This window comes from Macrobrachium rosenbergii, chromosome 27, assembly GCF_040412425.1.
Source record: "Macrobrachium rosenbergii isolate ZJJX-2024 chromosome 27, ASM4041242v1, whole genome shotgun sequence".
In the NCBI taxonomy this organism is placed as follows: domain Eukaryota; kingdom Metazoa; phylum Arthropoda; class Malacostraca; order Decapoda; family Palaemonidae; genus Macrobrachium; species Macrobrachium rosenbergii.
This window is the reverse complement of record NC_089767.1, coordinates 15943828-15962573: the sequence shown is the minus strand read 5'-3', so window position 1 is coordinate 15962573 and position 18746 is coordinate 15943828. Positions and strand designations below refer to the sequence as shown.

The window sequence follows — 18746 nt, the reverse complement described above, 5'->3', positions numbered from 1 at the left end:
GTCTCATAAGTTGAGAAAGTAAACATTGAGATGGACTTCCAAATAGCTGTCTCCAGAATAGATGGCACTGAATAATTCCTTAGAAAGGAAGATGAAGTGGACCTACTCTGAATACTGTGCGGTCAGGGAAATACAGAGCTGAAGATGATGAAGAACAACCCTGAGAAGCCTGGGAAATCACCTCCCTCCGAAAGTAATTAATCGCATTCTTTGACAGCGGACAGGAAGGATTCCGCGGAGAGACAAGAAGTGTATGCGGAAGCGGACGGAGTTTCCCCACCTTTGATAAATAGACTTTAATGCTCGCACCAGTCATAACGATATCTCCGCTGGATCGCCGGTAACGAACACTTGCAGATAAGAAGTTTAAACGAACAAGGCAGAGTTTTAACCTCCGAATCTGTCTTCGTCACAAATTCTGGAAGACAGACACTATGTATCATTTCTCGCATAGGAGCCCAACCTAGAAACTGCCTGAAGCTCGCCCAACCCTTTCGCTGAAGCTAAAGCTGTAATAAAAAGCAATTTCTTAGTCAATGTCTTAACATTATAGCTTCAATGGGTTTAAAGGCAGGGGAACGCAAGAAAAAATTGAAGTACTTCCGACAAGTCCCACGGAGGGGCCCGAATCAGCAAGACAAGACATTCAATCTTAAAAGAACGTAATAAATCACCGATATCTTACTAGTAGAGATTTCAGGAAGGTGGAAACTAATTGTACCGCTAATCGTTGAGCGGTAGTCAGCAATAGCCAAATACGAAAGACCCTTGACTTTCCGAAGGAATAAAAGAAAATCATCTATTTCGGCTATGGAGGGTCTAGAGATGGAATGACCTTCCTTACGACACTAACTTCTATACCTTGTCCAGCTGAACCTGGTAAGGCTTACGGGTTGATTTTCTCAAGCTAAAAGAAAACTATCTAGACACAACTTTGGGGAGCCCGGACTGTCTAGCAGCCCTCTCTACAGTCACCCTGCAATTAGGTACAGAACGCGAGGGTTTGGATAATAGTGAGAATGCTGTCGTCTGAGAAGTAGTTTCGCATGGGTAGGGACATCGGAACTTCCGTACGGAGCTCTAGGAGTTCCGGAAACCAAGCATGTTATGGCGAGCAGGGAACTATTAGAGTCATAGACGTCTTGACACCCTCCCACAATTTCCCTATTACCTGATGAATGAGGCCGGCTGGAAGAAAGGAAAACACCTGCATGTGGCTCCAATTTGTAACATCACATCAGTGCCTATCGACATGGGGACCACCATTGGTGAGAAATAAACCGGAAGACAATGGTTTAATCACGTCACGAGTAAGTCCACAGTTGCTGGCCACTTCCGGAGAAGCTGACATATTACTTCCAGAGCCAAAGTCCACTCTCCCCGCCAATACCTGACGGGAGCAACTTAGCGAATTGGCCAGTATGTTGAGACTCCCCGATATAAATTGGGGAAGAAGAGACACTTTTCGTTCTTCGCACCCTCTCAGGACTCTGTGCTATAGTATTGAGTTCTGTTGAGCCTGTCCCCCCCTTCCCCCAGAGTTCTTCAGATATGACACTGCAATTACACTGTTGCTAAACATAGCCATCACTCTGTTGTGCACTAGGACTGAAAACAACTGAGGGCTTCATTTACAGCCCTGATTTTCACGAAGATTTATTGACTCCTCTCGTTCCCGAACCCCCGCAGAGGCCCGAGGCCTGGGTTACCTCCAAGGTTGTTTCCCAATGATCTGAGGCATCTGTGTACAGATGAACGTCGGGAAGAGGGGAGTTGATAGACCTTCCCCGTGTCAGATGCACCTCCGACTACCACAGACGACCCAACAGGCAAGAATCGCTCCTGACTATAACTGCGTTCTCATTGCGGAAGTCCCAGCAATTCCTGAGACATACCTGAAGAGAGAGCACATCCGGACACGAAACCCTGGAATCAAAGGAGAGAGAGAGAGAGAGACATTCTCCCTAAGAGGCTTCTCCAAGCTGGTACCGGCCATTCCCTGCTGGACGGGAACCCTTCTATCTGCTGAAGGACTGACTGGATCCTCTCTAAGGTTGTGAAAACCCTCAAAGGAAGAGAGAGAATCTTCCTACCTGAATAGGTTAAAAATTCCATAAGAATTCCCTCGCTCTTACTAGCTCCTCTAGAGAGGAGGCAAGGATCAACCAATCGTCTAGATACCTCAACACTGTATCCTCAACGATGCATAATTGCCAACACCGGAGACATGAGTTAGAAGCAACCACGTTCATCATACTGGCTACGTCATCATCCTAGAACAAGAATTAGCTAAGGCCAATGGTGTTCTAAGCAATCCCTCTTATGAACGTCCAGATACTGAGGGGGAAGATGACCAAGATAGAAATTTCGATTTTCCTGCTCCAAACGTCATAGGCAAAGCCAAAGCACTCGCCTGGTAAGCCAGACCCCTCAAGATAAATTTATTAGGCTACCAACAGCCACGGGTCTGAAGGGACATAGCTGTCACTCTTTAGAACCCCATTACAGTACAGTAAACTTGACAGCATCCAGAAAGAGTATGTAAGAGTTTCAGTCTGACTGCGCAACACATCCTCCAAGCACCTGCTTTCCCTAAGAGAAGTCCCTACGAGCCGAGATGACACCGGAGACTTAAACAGGATTGCCTCAACCGATTCGTTGAATAGCATCCTGACACCTGCTGAAGGATTACCTCGAACTGCATAAATCGTCCAACACGGAGAGAGAAGAGAAGAGTGCTGTCTATTAGAAGTCACTACTGATGCTAAATGAACGTCCGCCTCCTCCAAAGCTTGGCTAACCCAATCAAACCAAACCAGCCAACATGAAAAAGAGGCAGGAGCTGGCTTAGTGTCATAAAAAGCCTCAAAAAAAAAAAGACTGAATTGACTAAATCGGGAGGTCCGGAGCTCTTGCTGGAGGGTACGAAGAAGTAACATACTCAAGCATGCATCTGTAATTGTTACTGCTGGCAAGAGGACACTCTAAGTCCGCCAGAATCTCCTGCACCTCCGGATAAGAATCCTGTTCCGCAATGTCCGAACGGTCTAAGACCAACAAAGGAGGAGGCACTGAACGAAGCCCAGACAACGATGAAGAGTCCGCAAGCGGACCACCCTAACCACAATGCTGCGCACCCACACCTAATCGGGTATCCGGAGCTGAATCCGCATAGTTGAACCCGCCACGAAGAGAAGGCTGAATTGATAAAAATCCGGCGCTGATTCCCCTTTATTAACAAGGGGAAGACGAGTGAGAGTAGCCAAACCCACATTTGCTAAATCTTGGGGGAGGATGCGCAAACAAAACCACTTGTGGAGGGACGGAAGAATGTGAAGAAGAAGGAGGGAGAATGAAAGAGGTATAAGCTACTCTCAGAGTTACTGCTGCGGAAAATGCAGGCGATGAAAGCCGCAGACCGCTCGAAGAAGGTACCACAAGCCCTGCCAAAACCTCGGAGCACAAACCCGAACTGGAAGCAACAGGCAAACCCTGTGAAATACTTGATCCTACTGGAACAGCTGCTTGAAGCGGAAGCAAGGGGCTGCTCATACCCGAAGGGATGGAACATGAGACCCCTGCTGCCAAAATCTGCCGAAACTGCGTTTTCACCTGTCCGGAAGCTCCTCCTACCAGAGAAGACTGTACTGAGGAGGGAAAGGCGGGAGGCAGAGGAATAGCAGACGCATAAAAAAGAAGTTACCTGAGAGGAGGAAAACCAAAATTGAAGAAGGAGGGAAAACGGAAGATGCGGAAGCCGCAGGAAAGACCGGAGAAGAAGAAGAAGCCAAAGAGGAGACTGAAAAGGAAGCAACAGAGAATGTGGGAGCAGGAGATGAAGTGACAGATAACCCAGAAGGAAACTTAGAACGAAAAGGACAGAAGGTACACCGAATCTGCGCCCCCCCCCCAATAATCCTGAAACATATCCGACATGAATTCTGGACACTACTGTGTCATGTACTCTCTAATGTAGAGAAACCATTCGAAAAATAATCTCTCACCATAGGTCTGTACCCGTCGAAAAAACCCAGCAATCCACCTTATATTCTGCCACATCCAATTGCTGGTCCCACAAACTACTTTTAGAAGTCGAAAGGATACACCAGAATCCGCCTTACTAGATGGAGAAGTAGAAAACACAGGGAAGGGGGAAACTACAGTAGGAGATTCAGAAACAGTCGGAAGAGAGTTAGGAGCAAAAGCAGAAGGATTCAGCCCCACCGCAACTGAAACATTGGCTTGAGACTGAGCCAGACTGAAAAGAAGTGATGAAGGCGAAACTCTTGCCAGAGCACAAAAACCACTCGAATCCGAAACCGGAACCCGTCCAGGAGAACGACTCTGCATCCTTAATACCTTCTCCTCACTACCTAACTGAAACCTATCCTCCTTTCTCACACCTAGATCTTGATCCTGACTAACATTATCAACGTTAAATTTATAAATACTACAAGGGGGTTGGGGGGGGGATCCTTCACTGCCTGCTCCGCACCGAGGGGGCCGGCAGACCCTGCCCACTCGGAGGCTTGCGGTTCTGCCATTACCCTCAGCACCCGTTAGGGCTGGTTCTGTGCCATTACCCTCAGCACCAGTTAGGGCTGACTCTGGAACAGACAGGGGAGCTGAAAACGAAGAAGGATTAGACATTCTATCACTACTACTATCCCTATCTGAGAAATATTGAAGAAGGTTAGCTATTAAATTTTCCATACTACTTGCAATCCTATCCTCTATCTGTTTGACTACCTCTGAACTCGCTAAATCCATCAACTGATCTGTAGCAGAAGCCTGAGACACCTGAGGCAACAAGAATCTGACCGACGTCTGCCACCCTTACTAGCCAAAGAATTGCGATGTCGAATATAATCCTCCATCTCTTGTGCCTTCCATTGGGAACATTCATCACATTGAGTCTGCAAATCACATTCAACATTCCTACATAGGCTGCCAGACAGAATGTCTATCGTGTCTCAAGGTACTCATCCGTCTCTGGCAGGAAGAAGCGATGAGCTCCATCATCCACAGTCATAGGGGCAGTTGAGGTCGACATCGAAGCTGAAGGCGTGGTAGGTAGTAGAAGGTGAAAGAGTCCATGATGACCAATCGAGACCAGGAACCAGGAACCACGTCGAAGATATCCAGAAAAACCAGAAGAAAACAGTAAATACAATCCAGGTCTTCACCAGAGGTCTAAAATACGAAGAGAAGTCAGGCAATAGGATTAAAACCTCGCACTGCAGAAGGAAACAACCTTCCAGCAGTGCGAACAAAAAGCAATTGACAAAAGTGGGAGTGCCAGCGCACACCTGCGTCAGTGTTGCCAACCGTTTGTTATGGTAGCTCAAGTGACAAGATTTTACCTGCAGCGTTGGTAACGCTGGCTGTTAAAATTCCCACTAGTGGATTGGTAATTGAGAGTTGTTCGGGCTAGTGGGATTAACGGCGAATTCAGGTGTTCAGGGAGTGTATTGCAATAACAGAAGTAATAAGCACTGAGTATGCACAAAGGGATGAAATAACATTATATGGAGAAACTAATGAGGTTGAAATTTTAATTAATTAGGGAAAATGTTATCTACTACAGGTTCTCTAGAGTTGGAATTTAGTGAAAGAATGAAAAAGGCAAATCAAACAATGGAAAGGGTGAATAATATTTGGCAATCAATTACTTTGGAACAGCATACAAAATTAGATTATAAATTAGTCTGGAGTCTGGTGTGGTCTACACTGCTATACAGACATGAATCATGACAATGAAACTACTGTATATTTAAGTGACTTTGTTGAAATAAAGCCTTAATAAGAATATTAGGAGCCATATGGCAGGATGGAGAGTGAGAAATGCCCTTAGGGAAATAACAGAAATTCTATGTTGATGAGCTAATGATGCAAGAGGTGGAGATGGCTTGGTCATGTCTGTCATTCACTCCCTGGGAGAATTATGTGACAATATTGCTGGGCACCAAGAAAGTTGAAAGACCCAGACCTACTTGGAGAACTATGAAAAGGAAGACTAGAGATGAGAGATTTGTGTGAGACAAAACACTTGTAGAATCTTACCCCAAGTGACCCCAGGTATAGCAAAACCACTGAATTCTGAGACCTCAGAATTCATATCATCTAAAGCCAAATGCATGAAAAAGGCAGTGAACAATGGTTCTCCAGAATGCTGGAATAATGGCCTGAGAACCTTCAGGAATTCCCGTTGATCCATAAGTACCTACAGAGTTAAGTCCAGTGCAACAGAGGAAGGACAGATGGTACCAGTTGTCTGCTTAGTGAGTGAGCAAACATGCAGTCGCTAGCAGAGCACTTAGCCTATTTTGCAGTGACAGAAGATGCCTCATGGTCCTTGCAATGGGAGATCAATGGGAAATGGTCACAGTAAGAGAAGTACTGGCCCACAAAGGTGCAGTACTACAAATGTTAAGGGTGAAGTGATATTTATCACCTAACAAAATAAAAAAGTCTATAACGACCTCCTTCTCTGGGAACCAATCTTCTTCCACGCGTGTAGCAACTATTCTTTACATTCCTATAAAGAGCAAAAATTTGGAGAGGATCTTTAGAACAGAGTAGAATTTAGGCCAAAGGCCGAGTGCTGGGACCTATAAGGTCATTCACCACTGAAACAAAAATTGATGGTAAAAAAGTTTGAAAGGTGTAACAGCAGGAAAACCTCACAGTTGCACTATGAATCAACTGTTAGGAGAGGGTGGAAAGTAAGAAGGGATATGAATGGAGGTACAGTAACACAAATGAAAGGGGTTGCAGCTAGGGGCTGAAGGGACACTGCAAAGAACCTTAAGTAATGCCTACAGTGCACTGATGGCAGGGAGAGGATCTTTGTCTTGGGGTTTACATATCTATCTCACACATCTTTGCACCTTGTCAACTCTTAACTTATCACTGACTCACACAGGCATACAAGCTATCAAACAAAAAGAAAATATTACCAAAGTAATGAATAGCTGCAAACACCCGAAGGACAAATGAGGTGACAGCAAAGCAACCATGCGTACTCTTGATGGTGACCAAAGAAAATTTCAGGGTATACAAGCAGGCAAGTACTAGGTCTCCTCACTCATTGCCCAAAACTTCAGTAACTGAACCAGATATGCACCAGAGAGCACTTCTGCTGAAGAGACAAAAGTTAATACTGTACAGTATATATTTAATAATGAATCATTAGCAGGTAACATGTGTCATATAAAACTGAGAGAGAAGTATGCTCTCTGTCTCAGACACAAATGGAAAACTAACTAAAGCTGCTTTACTTTGCCTTAAACACATTGTCTATATTGTTTATTTGGTTTGGCCATTCAGTACTTAAGACAGTGAAAAGAGGGATTTGGAGTGGTTGGAGAGCACGACCAAGAGAGCCAGAAAACAAAGGTGATAAAGTACAAAGATCCATCTATTCATATAATTAGATAGGTCTTTGTACATCCCCACCTTTCTTTCTGTCTGGGAACAATGCTTAACTGGGTATAAAGGGCATAACAATTCTTATTGCAAAAATTATGGAAATTACATGTAATTTTAGGTCTTTGTCACTACAGAATTGAGACCTACTTTGAATTCAGATTTAGATATACTGTACTTTCAAAATATTTTCATAATTCAATTCATTGAGATTTCAGGAGTAAAGCATAGTATGTATAGATAAGAGGTAATATTTTAATACTGTATTACTTACAATAATAAGTGTGCAAGAGATATTTCAGTTTTTTCCTCCAAGGTGTTGATTTCACCTTTGGTTATCTGATGGTCATCTTCTCCTGAAGATCACCTATTAGTCTTTAAATGGATTATATTACTGCACTGCGAAAACATAATTGCCCAATTTGTTGAAGTCAAAAACTGCCATTTGCAGCCCTTAAAGGGTTACCCAGTTATATTTCAAAATAAATACAGGGAGATGCTACTGGCGAACTAGTTTGCACTATCAAAAATGAACAATTCACCAAGTTTCAAATCATTTATGAATTCAACTTGAAGGGAAATTTAAAAAACCATTTTTATAACACAAAAGCATAATTTCACTGGAGAAGACATTATGAGCAGGATGAGGCAGTCTGGTTTCCCAAGTGAAAAGATAAAAGAATACTGTACAGGTTGTCCCTGAGTTACGGCAGCTCCAACTTACTGCATTCTGATCTTACGGCACTTTTTTCAAATACATTTACTGTATCAAGAATAGGTATCTAATTACAGTGCTGTAACCGCTGCAACAAGAATAGGTACAGTATCTAGTTACAGCACTGTTAAAGCACCATTAATGGCGCTCACAGCGCCTATTATTTAATAAGCACCAACTTGCGGCGCACCACTGGAACAGAACCCCCACAGTAAGTTGGTTACTGCCTGATTAAGTTGGGATTTTAAAAAAGTTGAGCAAAATTCTAAAGGTTTACATAATACTGAAACAGCTGAAATTTAAAAAGTTACACAAAATTCCACAATTTCTCAATACTGTAGGTTCCTTATAATATGAATCTGGCTATGTGTTTGAATAAATATACTTGAACCTGTTTATTTATAAATCTCTGATATCTGGTCCCCTCTGTAATTGTTATATATTATCCCTTTCTTGTCGGAAGGTTTCATGATGCACTTCCTAACTCAATTTTGCCAAGTTTCAGTTTCTTATTGATCCATCTTAATTGTTTACTACAGTATCCAGTTATTTTCTTATCTATTTTGTTAATTTAATTTTCTTGACAAATTTTTTAATTTTTAAATTTTTTTAGTTAAGACATGACAGAAGGCTCTTAGGACTGCATGTCTGGATGTCTTAACTTGTGCCCTGACCTGCAAGGTCTTTGCCAGTTTTTTTATGGCTTTCTAACTACATTTTGAAATCTTTTTTCTTGAAAGCTCCAGCATAGCTGACCATGAATTTCTGCTATTTCGATGACAAACTGTCCAGAACATAATTTGTAACCTTATACTCTGGAATCCAAGGTGACACATAGTTGACTCTAGTAGCCTCTTTCACTGTATGAGATGACTTTTGTTAATTTAAGAGGATATAAAAAATAAATTTAAAAAAAGATGTGATAAAGTTCTGTTTGCAATTAAATTTGCCCACAACATGCAACCCCATTTCAATGCTCATGGGCAGGGCTAGGAAAGAAGTCCGGAACCACCCTAAAGTTCTGAACTGTATGAATGCTTGAGAGCTTTTTCACAAATGTCTCGAGACTTCTTAGTAGATGACCCATTAGTATAGCAGAATTTGCAGCAAAGATAACTGAAAATCAATGCATTACGGTTTCAACAGAAAGAGCATACACAGGCCCTAATGGTCATTTTGCTCCTCCTTTACATAAATAACTTCACCCATAAGCTCTGTTTTGGTTAATATAGGTGAGTAGGGCTTACCAACACAATGCATACCAACACTTGAACTCAAAGTCCCAGGCTTGAAAGTTTTGTCTTCCTCAGGTATACAAGTACCTCTGCCTAAGGGAATACTAACCTGACACATATTTGCTGTATCAACACCACTTCTACTGTTATTTTCATCAGAATTCCCGTGGACAATGAATGCTTCCTGTCTAATACTGCTCCCTCGTGTATTTTTCTGAACGTGACCAACCATCTCCTCTTTGATAGTGCTATGCTGTGAATTCTCAACATGACTAATTAATATATCTTCTTTCATGTTGCAACTTTGTAAATTATTCTCAATCTGATCAACTGATACATCTTCCTTGGTGTTGCTTACTTGTGAATTGCTCTCATCTTGACAACAAGAAATTTTCTGCAAAGTATTATGTTGATGTTCCTTGTGTAGAGTGAGCTGATCTTTTTCAGAAAAGCTTGTACCATAAAATTCACAATAAATTAATCTTTCATGGTTTATCTGATAGGACATTTTGTCATTTTCAGAAGAAAACATATTTTCTGGTTCATGTACAAGAGACCTCTCCCTTAAATGACAAGCTTTGTGTTTTTCAAACAGCTCCATCCGAGTATATCCCTTGCCACACAATTCACACGTATATGGCCATTCACCTGTATGCTGCCACATATGAACTTTGAGGCTGCGTTTTTCACAGAAACGTTTACCACAAGTTTTACAGGTAAATGGCTTTTCACCAGAGTGTTTGTTCATGTGTACCTTAAGATTTCCTTTCAAAGTAAATTTTTGACCACATATTCCACATGAAAAAGGACGGTCACCTCTATGCAGTCTTAAATGTGTTGCACGGTGACTTTTATTAATAAAACACTTTCCACAAATTTCACATGCATATGGGCGTTCCCTAGTATGAGTCCTCATGTGTTGGTTGAGTTCCACTTTATCAACAAATCCTTTTTCGCAAATTTCACAACAGAATGGTCGCTCACCTGTATGCCGTCTTATATGAATCTTCAGAATTCGATTCTGACTAAAACATTTCCCACATGCTTCACATATGAAAGGTCGCTCTCCTGTATGAATTCTCATGTGGTTAGTAAGCAATTCCTTTCGAGTGAAACCTTTCTCACATAATTTACAGGAAAATGGCCTCTCACCAGTATGAACATTCAGATGAATTTTGAGACTCTCCTTTTTACAGAATTTTTTATCACACAGTTCACAAGAATATGGACGTTCACCTGTGTGATGCCTCATGTGTCTGTTCAGATTTGCTTTGTGTGTAAAACCCTTCCCACAAATTTCACATGCAAATACACTGTTTTCTATATGGTGAATAATGTGTTTACTTAAGAATCCTTTTCGAACAAAACTCTTGCCACAGATTTCACAAGAAAAAAGTTTTTCACCAACAAGATTTTTCACGTGTTTCTGTTCCTTCCTCTGTGTACTGACACCAACTACCTCTCCAAAACTGTCATCAGATGCATTGAGCAATAAAGATTTCTCATTAGCAATATATTTACCAATTTTAATATTTTCTTTAGAAAACCTATTATTTTGAGCATTACTGTATTCCTTTTCCATCATGTTAATCAGTCACATTGTATTCTTCACCTGTCACTTGTTGCCAACACCCTAGTAGATCAAGCTCATTTGTAATTGAAAAACTGAAAAGTAAAGACAATAAGAATAAGTTAGAATGCCACAGAACAAAATCAAATATTAGTTTGTCCTAGGATCATTGGTAAAATTCCTATTTCCTTCACAGTGAAATTTACAGCCATAATTATATTTACCAAAAATATACCAATTTTCATATTAAAATGTATTACTTTTATACTTACCTAATATTCACATAGCTCTAAGTTTCAAGCTGCAGACTTGCTTGGCAGTTCAGAAAAAAAGAAAGAAAATAAAAGGGTTTTACCCAGTTTACCAGCCTATCTCATCCTCCAATTTATCTTTTCTCCAGTAGGCAGGATAGAATTATCTATGCTGCAGTGAGTCTTTTAAATGCTGGATTGTGAGGAGGCTGGTTGGTACAGTGCTAAGAATGTCATATAAGTAGAGAAATAATTTTACGATGAAAACTGGTATTGTTTCTAAGAATCTTGCCTAACATTCATAAAGCTTACTAATACTATTGTACACTGAAAACGATGATGGGGTAGTAAAGCACTAGGTAAAGGCTGGTAAACCCAACCCATAAAAAACAATAACTTTAAAATTAAAGCAACGCTTGACTCTTCCTTTACAAAGGTAATCCTGCTGGCAGTTCCTTGCCTCCACTCAAGGACTGGCATAAAAAATAAGGGACCTTGTATAATATGCCATTCTCATAGGTACCATTACAAGGGACTTGCTCAAACACAAAGCAAGGTTGGTGATCTTGTTCCAAAGCTCAAGTCACACAACTTCAAGACAGACCATCACAAAGTAAAAACATCAAAATGAAAATGACTTTATATATAAAGCAATTTTCATTTTTCCCATGTATACAAACCTCAACCTTTCATATCTGGAGTACCTTTTGCACACAAGCTGGACCTGCCCATGTAATACTAACCAACAAGGAGATAACTGCAAAGGTTGAGGGGGGGGGGAGGAGAGGGCCCTTCATCTGACTTTCCCCATTGAACTTTTGATTGCAAGATATGCACCACTGGTAGAAGAAGCAGGGAAATAGAGTAGGGTTTCCTCCAATATGAAAGGTTAAAGTAAGCATACCCAGGAAAATGACATTTTTATAATAAAATAAGGCTTTATATATACTTACCAAGTAATTACATAGCTATAGTTTCTACTCTAACAGCAGCTTAAGAATTGAAAATTCGAGGTAGCGCTCTTTTGTTTTGGTGCAGGTAAGTGCCCCGCCCACTTTTGGGGAAGACTAGGTACAACGAAGCTGAAGAGCTCAGTTCGTTTATACTCTATGTCTATGCGCGGAGAGGAGGGATGGGCTTTGTTCATGTAATTACTTTGTAAGTATATATAAAACCTTATTTTATTATAAAAATGTCATTTTTGTATATGACACCTACCAAGTAATTGCATAGCTGAATCCCACATTGATAGGAGGTGGGAAGAATGGACATGTACTACTCAAAAAACATTATAAAGGAATACATTTGAAATAGAAAAAGGCTGGCATTGTGGTAATGCTTGTTGTAACCTTATCTGGGGAGAGAGCAAGAGCAGGAAGATACTGCCTCTTGGTCGTTGCTCATCTCGACCCGTGGAGACATGACCAGTAGTGTCAGGATTGCCCCTACTTCAGTGGAAGCTTTGTGGTCAGGGAATAGTTCTATGACTCGACAAAGCTTAAACAAAACAATTGCCCTTGCCCTGGATGAAACATAGACATCGACAAACACATGACCATAAGACTATATTACCTGTACACCATTTTAAAGAACATATACAGGAAGTCCTGGGTTATTGGCGGGGCTTCTGTTCCCGACAGCATGACGATAACCGAAAATCGGTGATAATAGCACCGATCCCTGGTTATCGGCACTGATATCCAGTTATAGGAGCCGATAACCAGGGATCGCCACCACTGATAAGTGGGGATCAGTGCCAATAACCGGGGATAGGCACATATAGGCGCCAAAAATCCAGTTATCATCATCACTAGGCAAACGCCATAAAAACTGGATCGCTGATAACCAGGGACTGCCTGTGTGGTGGAATTCAAACCCACAAACAACAACACTCACCCTGATCTTCGGTTGCTGGAGATGGAGAAAAGGTCCACGGTCGCCAATCACAGCACACAAAACCACAAAACAAAACTGAGAACAGACCCTCCACCAACAACGAACAAAAAGGAAGAGACACATGCACCATCAATGTTGGTACCGGTATCCAGAACAAAAAAACCAGACGAACTGCCCGTTCACTTTCAAGGTTCGACCTCAACTACTCAAGACTTCCCCAAAACCGAAAAACTCCCGACAGACAGACAGCGCCGTAAACGAACTCCAACAACCAAACCACTCACAACGACAATTACACTTTCTCTCTCTCTCTCTCTCTCTCTCACAAAACGTTGGGAAATGCTATATAATTCTCCCCCTTTTAGCATTTCCCAACCAACACCTTTCACACTGCATTCAAATCGCCTTACATAACACCCACGGATGCTCACTAGCAGGTCCTCTAGATCGCATTGCTGGGCACGTAATCATTCTCTCAGAATCATTCTCTCTTCCAGCAACATTCAAATTCACATCTTCTCCTCCATTCTCTCTCAGATTCACGCTATCTTCTTCACTATTACCAATCTCAATTTCATCCACAATCTCATCTATACCCTCTAACTCGTTCCCAAATACCTCCCCCAATTCTTCGACTAACCCATCCCATTCGCTCATTGACCTTTCCAATTCTTGCAACGATTCATTCATGCTTTCAATCACTCGTATATTACTGCTACGCTCTCTTACTCTTACACTTTCGCTCACCTCCAACTGTTCACTAACCCCTACACGTTCAGTCAACTCAGTTATATCAAACCCGCATATGCTATACGTACTATCCATACCATCCCATTTATCCGTATTACACGCTTTATCACTCATTTCCACTTTGGCACTCACACCCCTATCACACAACTTACGACCACTCCGTTCACTTACGTTCTTCCCTTTCTTACGTTTCCTACCATACTCTATCAAAACAAATTGCTGATTCTCCATACACAAGCTCTCATGCATACTTGGTTCACGCACATTCGATTTCAACCATTTATACACCCCATTCTCTCTCACATATTCTGGTACATCCTTCCATCTACGCAACTGGTTATGATGCGCTCGTATTTCTCTCACACTACCATCTACACATACTTCCCCTACACCATAACTAAGCCCACTGGGACCAACTTCCAACACTTCATACGGACCCTCAAATTTTCCACGCACTTTATTTACATTCAACCGCCCTTTCTCGATTACTTCTTTCAACACTTTCTCGCCCACCTTGTAACTTTCAAACCTCTCATGCGCCTTCTTCCATACCTCCCTATCATTCTCAGATATACCCAATCTCGGTCTCACTATCTTTTCAAAATTTAACACATATTTACACGGAGACATACCAATACCCTTATGCACGGTGGCGTTGTATACCCACAACGCTCGCCCAACATTTACATCCCAATCATTATCACATTCACTCATCATACGTAATATCTCCGCCAACGTTCTCACCGTTCGTTCCGCCAATCCATTCGCACTGGGCATATACGGCGTAGAGTACACATGCTCTATGCCCCAATCACGCAACATTTGCTCAAACTCCCATCCAACAAATTCAGGCCCATTGTCACTCAACATTCGTGTCAGCTTGCACACACACATTGGCAACATCACTTGACCCACCATTCTTGCTACAGTCTCACTCTTTTTGTTCCGAATCGCCACCGCATATGCAAACTTACTCAAATGATCTACCATTACAACCATTCCCACATGCCCTCTAGCAGTCACAGGCAACGACACACAATCAATCACAACCATCTCAAATAATTCTTTCATCTGCAATCGCAACACAGGTGGATTCGCATGCACACTTTGATACTTACCCTTCTGACAGTCCGCACACGTAATCGCTACATCCGCACAAATTTTACTCAATCCAGGCACATACAATCTCTCTCTCATACATTCCCATAATTTATTTTTCCCCAGATGCCCAAACCTATCATGCACTAATAAACACATACCCACGGCTGCGTCTTCCGAAAACACTGGCACATACACTTCCCCATCCCATATTCCTTCCTGATGCAAAAAATAAACTATACCTTTACACACAACAAATCTCTTAGCACTTCGCTTATACACTTCTAACTCAAACGGCCAACTTCCTACTCTTACACCCCCTAACACACACTCTCTTAACATATTTATTTTCATGCACTGATTTTGCATCTGCTTAATTTCCTCTTCACTCAACAAATCATTTTCACTCCTTGCAATATCTACCATACCTACAAAACTAGTTTTAGACACATCCCCTCCTTTAACCTTCGTTATTTCCCTGCCGCCCTTTCCTAAAATTCCCCTCCCGACATCCACACTTATATCATGCATTCTCATAAAATCAATTCCTAATAAAAAACATGTTGGCATATCATTCTCATCCATGACTACAAAATTATGTATTATTTCAAATCCCCCTAACTGAATTTTTAACTGTACCTCCTCCCATACTAACACACTCCCTTGTCCCAAACCATGTATCCTTACACTCGTTGATTTTCTTTTTATATCCCAATCGCACCTTTCCAATTCACTAACTACTGCACTACTCACTAACGACACTTGTGCTCCCGTGTCTACCAAACTACAATATTCATTCTGATTCACCACTACATTCGTTATTAATTTACCTTTCGCTTCATGCATACACGCTCTCACGGCTACATTCACCTGCTTAGCTTCCTCACAACCATCCTCATCGCATTCATCTTCAACGATATCCTCAACCCTACCCCTTATTCCCTCATTTTCCCCACAATCACCTTTCTTAACCAGCCAGCTACAATTATCATTTCCACAGTGAAGATTTAAAATCACATTCGTACCATTTTCATTCACCCTTCCTTTATACTCCACCGGCCTATTCCATCCAAAGAACAATCGTACTGTAATTTTAAACATTTCAACCACTACCAACAACACTTTCACTAACTTTTCCTCCTCATCTAATTCCCTTCCTTCCTCACGCACTCCTCCTTCCGGCATCTCATTCATCACCTTTTCACGTAACTCATTCATGCTTGCAGGTACTCCGTCAATCAACCCATTTGTTTCCAAATTACCCAACCCCCCAAACAGACATTCCCACACTCGATTCTCCCCTACATACTGTTGCTTTACCACAAATCCTACGGGTACTCGGTCCGGGTCCCAGTCGCTCCTAATCCTATCATCTCGTTCAGTCCACATACGCGACATAGCATCTGCAACAATATTCTGTCTACCTTGTACATACTCTACCTTAAAACTAAACTCATTCAAATCCTCTATCGTTCTCGCAATTCTAGCATTCACACTCTCCTTTTTAACCATACATACTAGCGGTCGATGGTCCGTCCGTATCACAAAATCTACCCCATACAAAAATACTTTCAACGCTTTCACACAAAACCTTATAGCAGCCAATTCCTTTTCAATCACCGAATATTTCAACTCTGCCCTTCCAAACGCCTTGCTCACATACGCAATTACTCTCAATTGTTCTTCCCCATTCGCCTTCTGCATTTGTACCAAGCATCCTCCCATACTATATTTACTTGCATCCGTATACAATTCTAGTTTATTCGCATTCTCACTATAGTCCGGAAAGCCAACCACGTCTCTTGCAGCCTCCTCTTTCAATCTCTCGAACGCTTCGATCATTCGCTCATCCCATTTCAATCTTGCACAATTTCTCTTCCCCGTCCATTCAGTAAGTGGTTTCCCGATCCCTGAACAATCTTTTATAAACTTCCTTCCAAACTCAATTAAACCTAAAAATCCTTTCAACTCACGCACGGTCCGGGGACGTGGAAATTCCCTTACCTTGTTCACGAACTTATCACTCTTCCTTACACCTCTTCCACTCACCATATGCCCTAGGAATTCCACCTCTCCAGCCAACCAAGCACACTTTCCAAGTTTTACTTTTATTCCTACTTCTTCCAACCTTTCTAACACTTGTTCAAGCAGTTCCATATTCTCTTCTACAGTCTCACTCGCAATCAAAATGTCATCTATAAAAACAGTTACCTTCTTGCGATCAAACCCAGCCAGAACCACATTCATTGCCCTTTGGAAGGCAGCAGGCGCATTAGCCAGTCCGAAACTCAATCTTCGGAACTGGTAGTGGCAGGAACCACTAGAAAAGGCCGTAATATGCCTGCTCCTCTCCTCCAGAGGCATCTGGTAATAGCCCCTTACCAGATCTAATTTTGTAAACACTTTCATTCCATTCATCTTGTACACACAATCAGACACCACATTCATCGGGAATCGCTCTTTCACAGTTACTTCATTCACCTTCCGATAATCCACGCACATTCGCAAACTTCCATCTGGCTTACGCTACGTCCCGGTACAATGGGGCTATTCCAGGCGCTCGTACTCCTTTCAATCACTCCCACCCTCTCAAGCTCCTCACACTGCTCCTCTGTCTCATGATTGATAGACGGAGAAAAATGTCGGGACGCTGATATATGGGGGTGTCGTCTTCCAGAACTATTTTAAATTCGGAAGCTTGATCCCCAAAATCCTCGTCTCCACGACTCAATGCCCCCGCCTATCCCACAACATTCTCCTCAATCGTTCTCTTACGTTATCACTTACATTTTCATCTACCTTTACTCTTTCCTTCAACTCCTCATACGTCCAATCACTAACTCCTTTCAAATCACCTGTCATCACCTGCCGTACCTTCACGTACCTCTCATCATCCACATTCACCAACGTCACGTAATATTCCCACATAATCTCCCTCACACATTCCTCGGACTCGCTTCTTCCTGACACTCGGCAATGACGTTATATATACCCTCGGATCTCCCATGTTCAAAACCCCATCATATACACACACATTTGCCCTGACTAATTTATTTACATCTATACCCTCAACTACATACTCACAACTATCATCGTTGGCTATCCCGAGGCTATCCGGCCATGCCACTTTCACACTCACAACTTCTCCAATCTCATGTGGCACTTTTACCCTCTCTGTCGCAATTACAGGCACTCTCGTCCACAATTTTTGTTCAACCCTACCACCCTTCCCCAAATACAAATCCCCAAGCACGTCCCCTTTCATACGTAATTCAATTACATTCATATTAGGACGGACCACCATCCCGCATTTTTTCAAAAACTCACATCCCAATAAAATATCATATTTATCATTCGTACTCTCAATCACACAAAAATCACTTTCATCCATCATTACACCCCAATTTCTAACCGTTCACACACTCTTCCAATCACTGCTACCCCTAAATTTCCAATCCCTCTTACTTCCCCCTGACAATTCCTAATTTCACACGTATTCCTCAATTTCTCACATCCATTCTTAAATATGACATTCATACTACACCCTGTATCTACTAACGCAATCAATCTTACTCCCTTACAACACACTTGTACACTCATGCACTCGTCAGTCTTTCCAGCAAAGCCTCCCTCATGCAACAACCCCTCACGTACATGCATCACACGCACCGCTTGCATCCTAGAGGATCCACCCATTTGAACCCCCTTCACACTCAGTTTCCCGAATTCGCTGTCACAGTCACCCTCTTTCGTCTACATACACTTGATACATGCCCTTCCATTCCACATTCGACACACTTCGC

General features: G+C 42.0%; 1 protein-coding gene across 1 annotated transcript in view; it reads right to left on the bottom strand.

Annotated features, from left to right (window-relative positions):
- Positions 1-7667: 7667 nt before the first annotated feature.
- LOC136853431 (gastrula zinc finger protein XlCGF57.1-like) overlaps positions 7668-18746 on the bottom strand; it is a 46933-nt gene continuing 35854 nt past the window's right edge. Inside the window, exon 2 of the mRNA XM_067128990.1 lies at positions 7668-11043. Coding sequence (XP_066985091.1) covers positions 9308-10963 — 1656 coding nt within the window. The 5' untranslated portion in view covers positions 10964-11043 and the 3' untranslated portion in view covers positions 7668-9307. The remainder of the gene's footprint in view (positions 11044-18746) is intronic.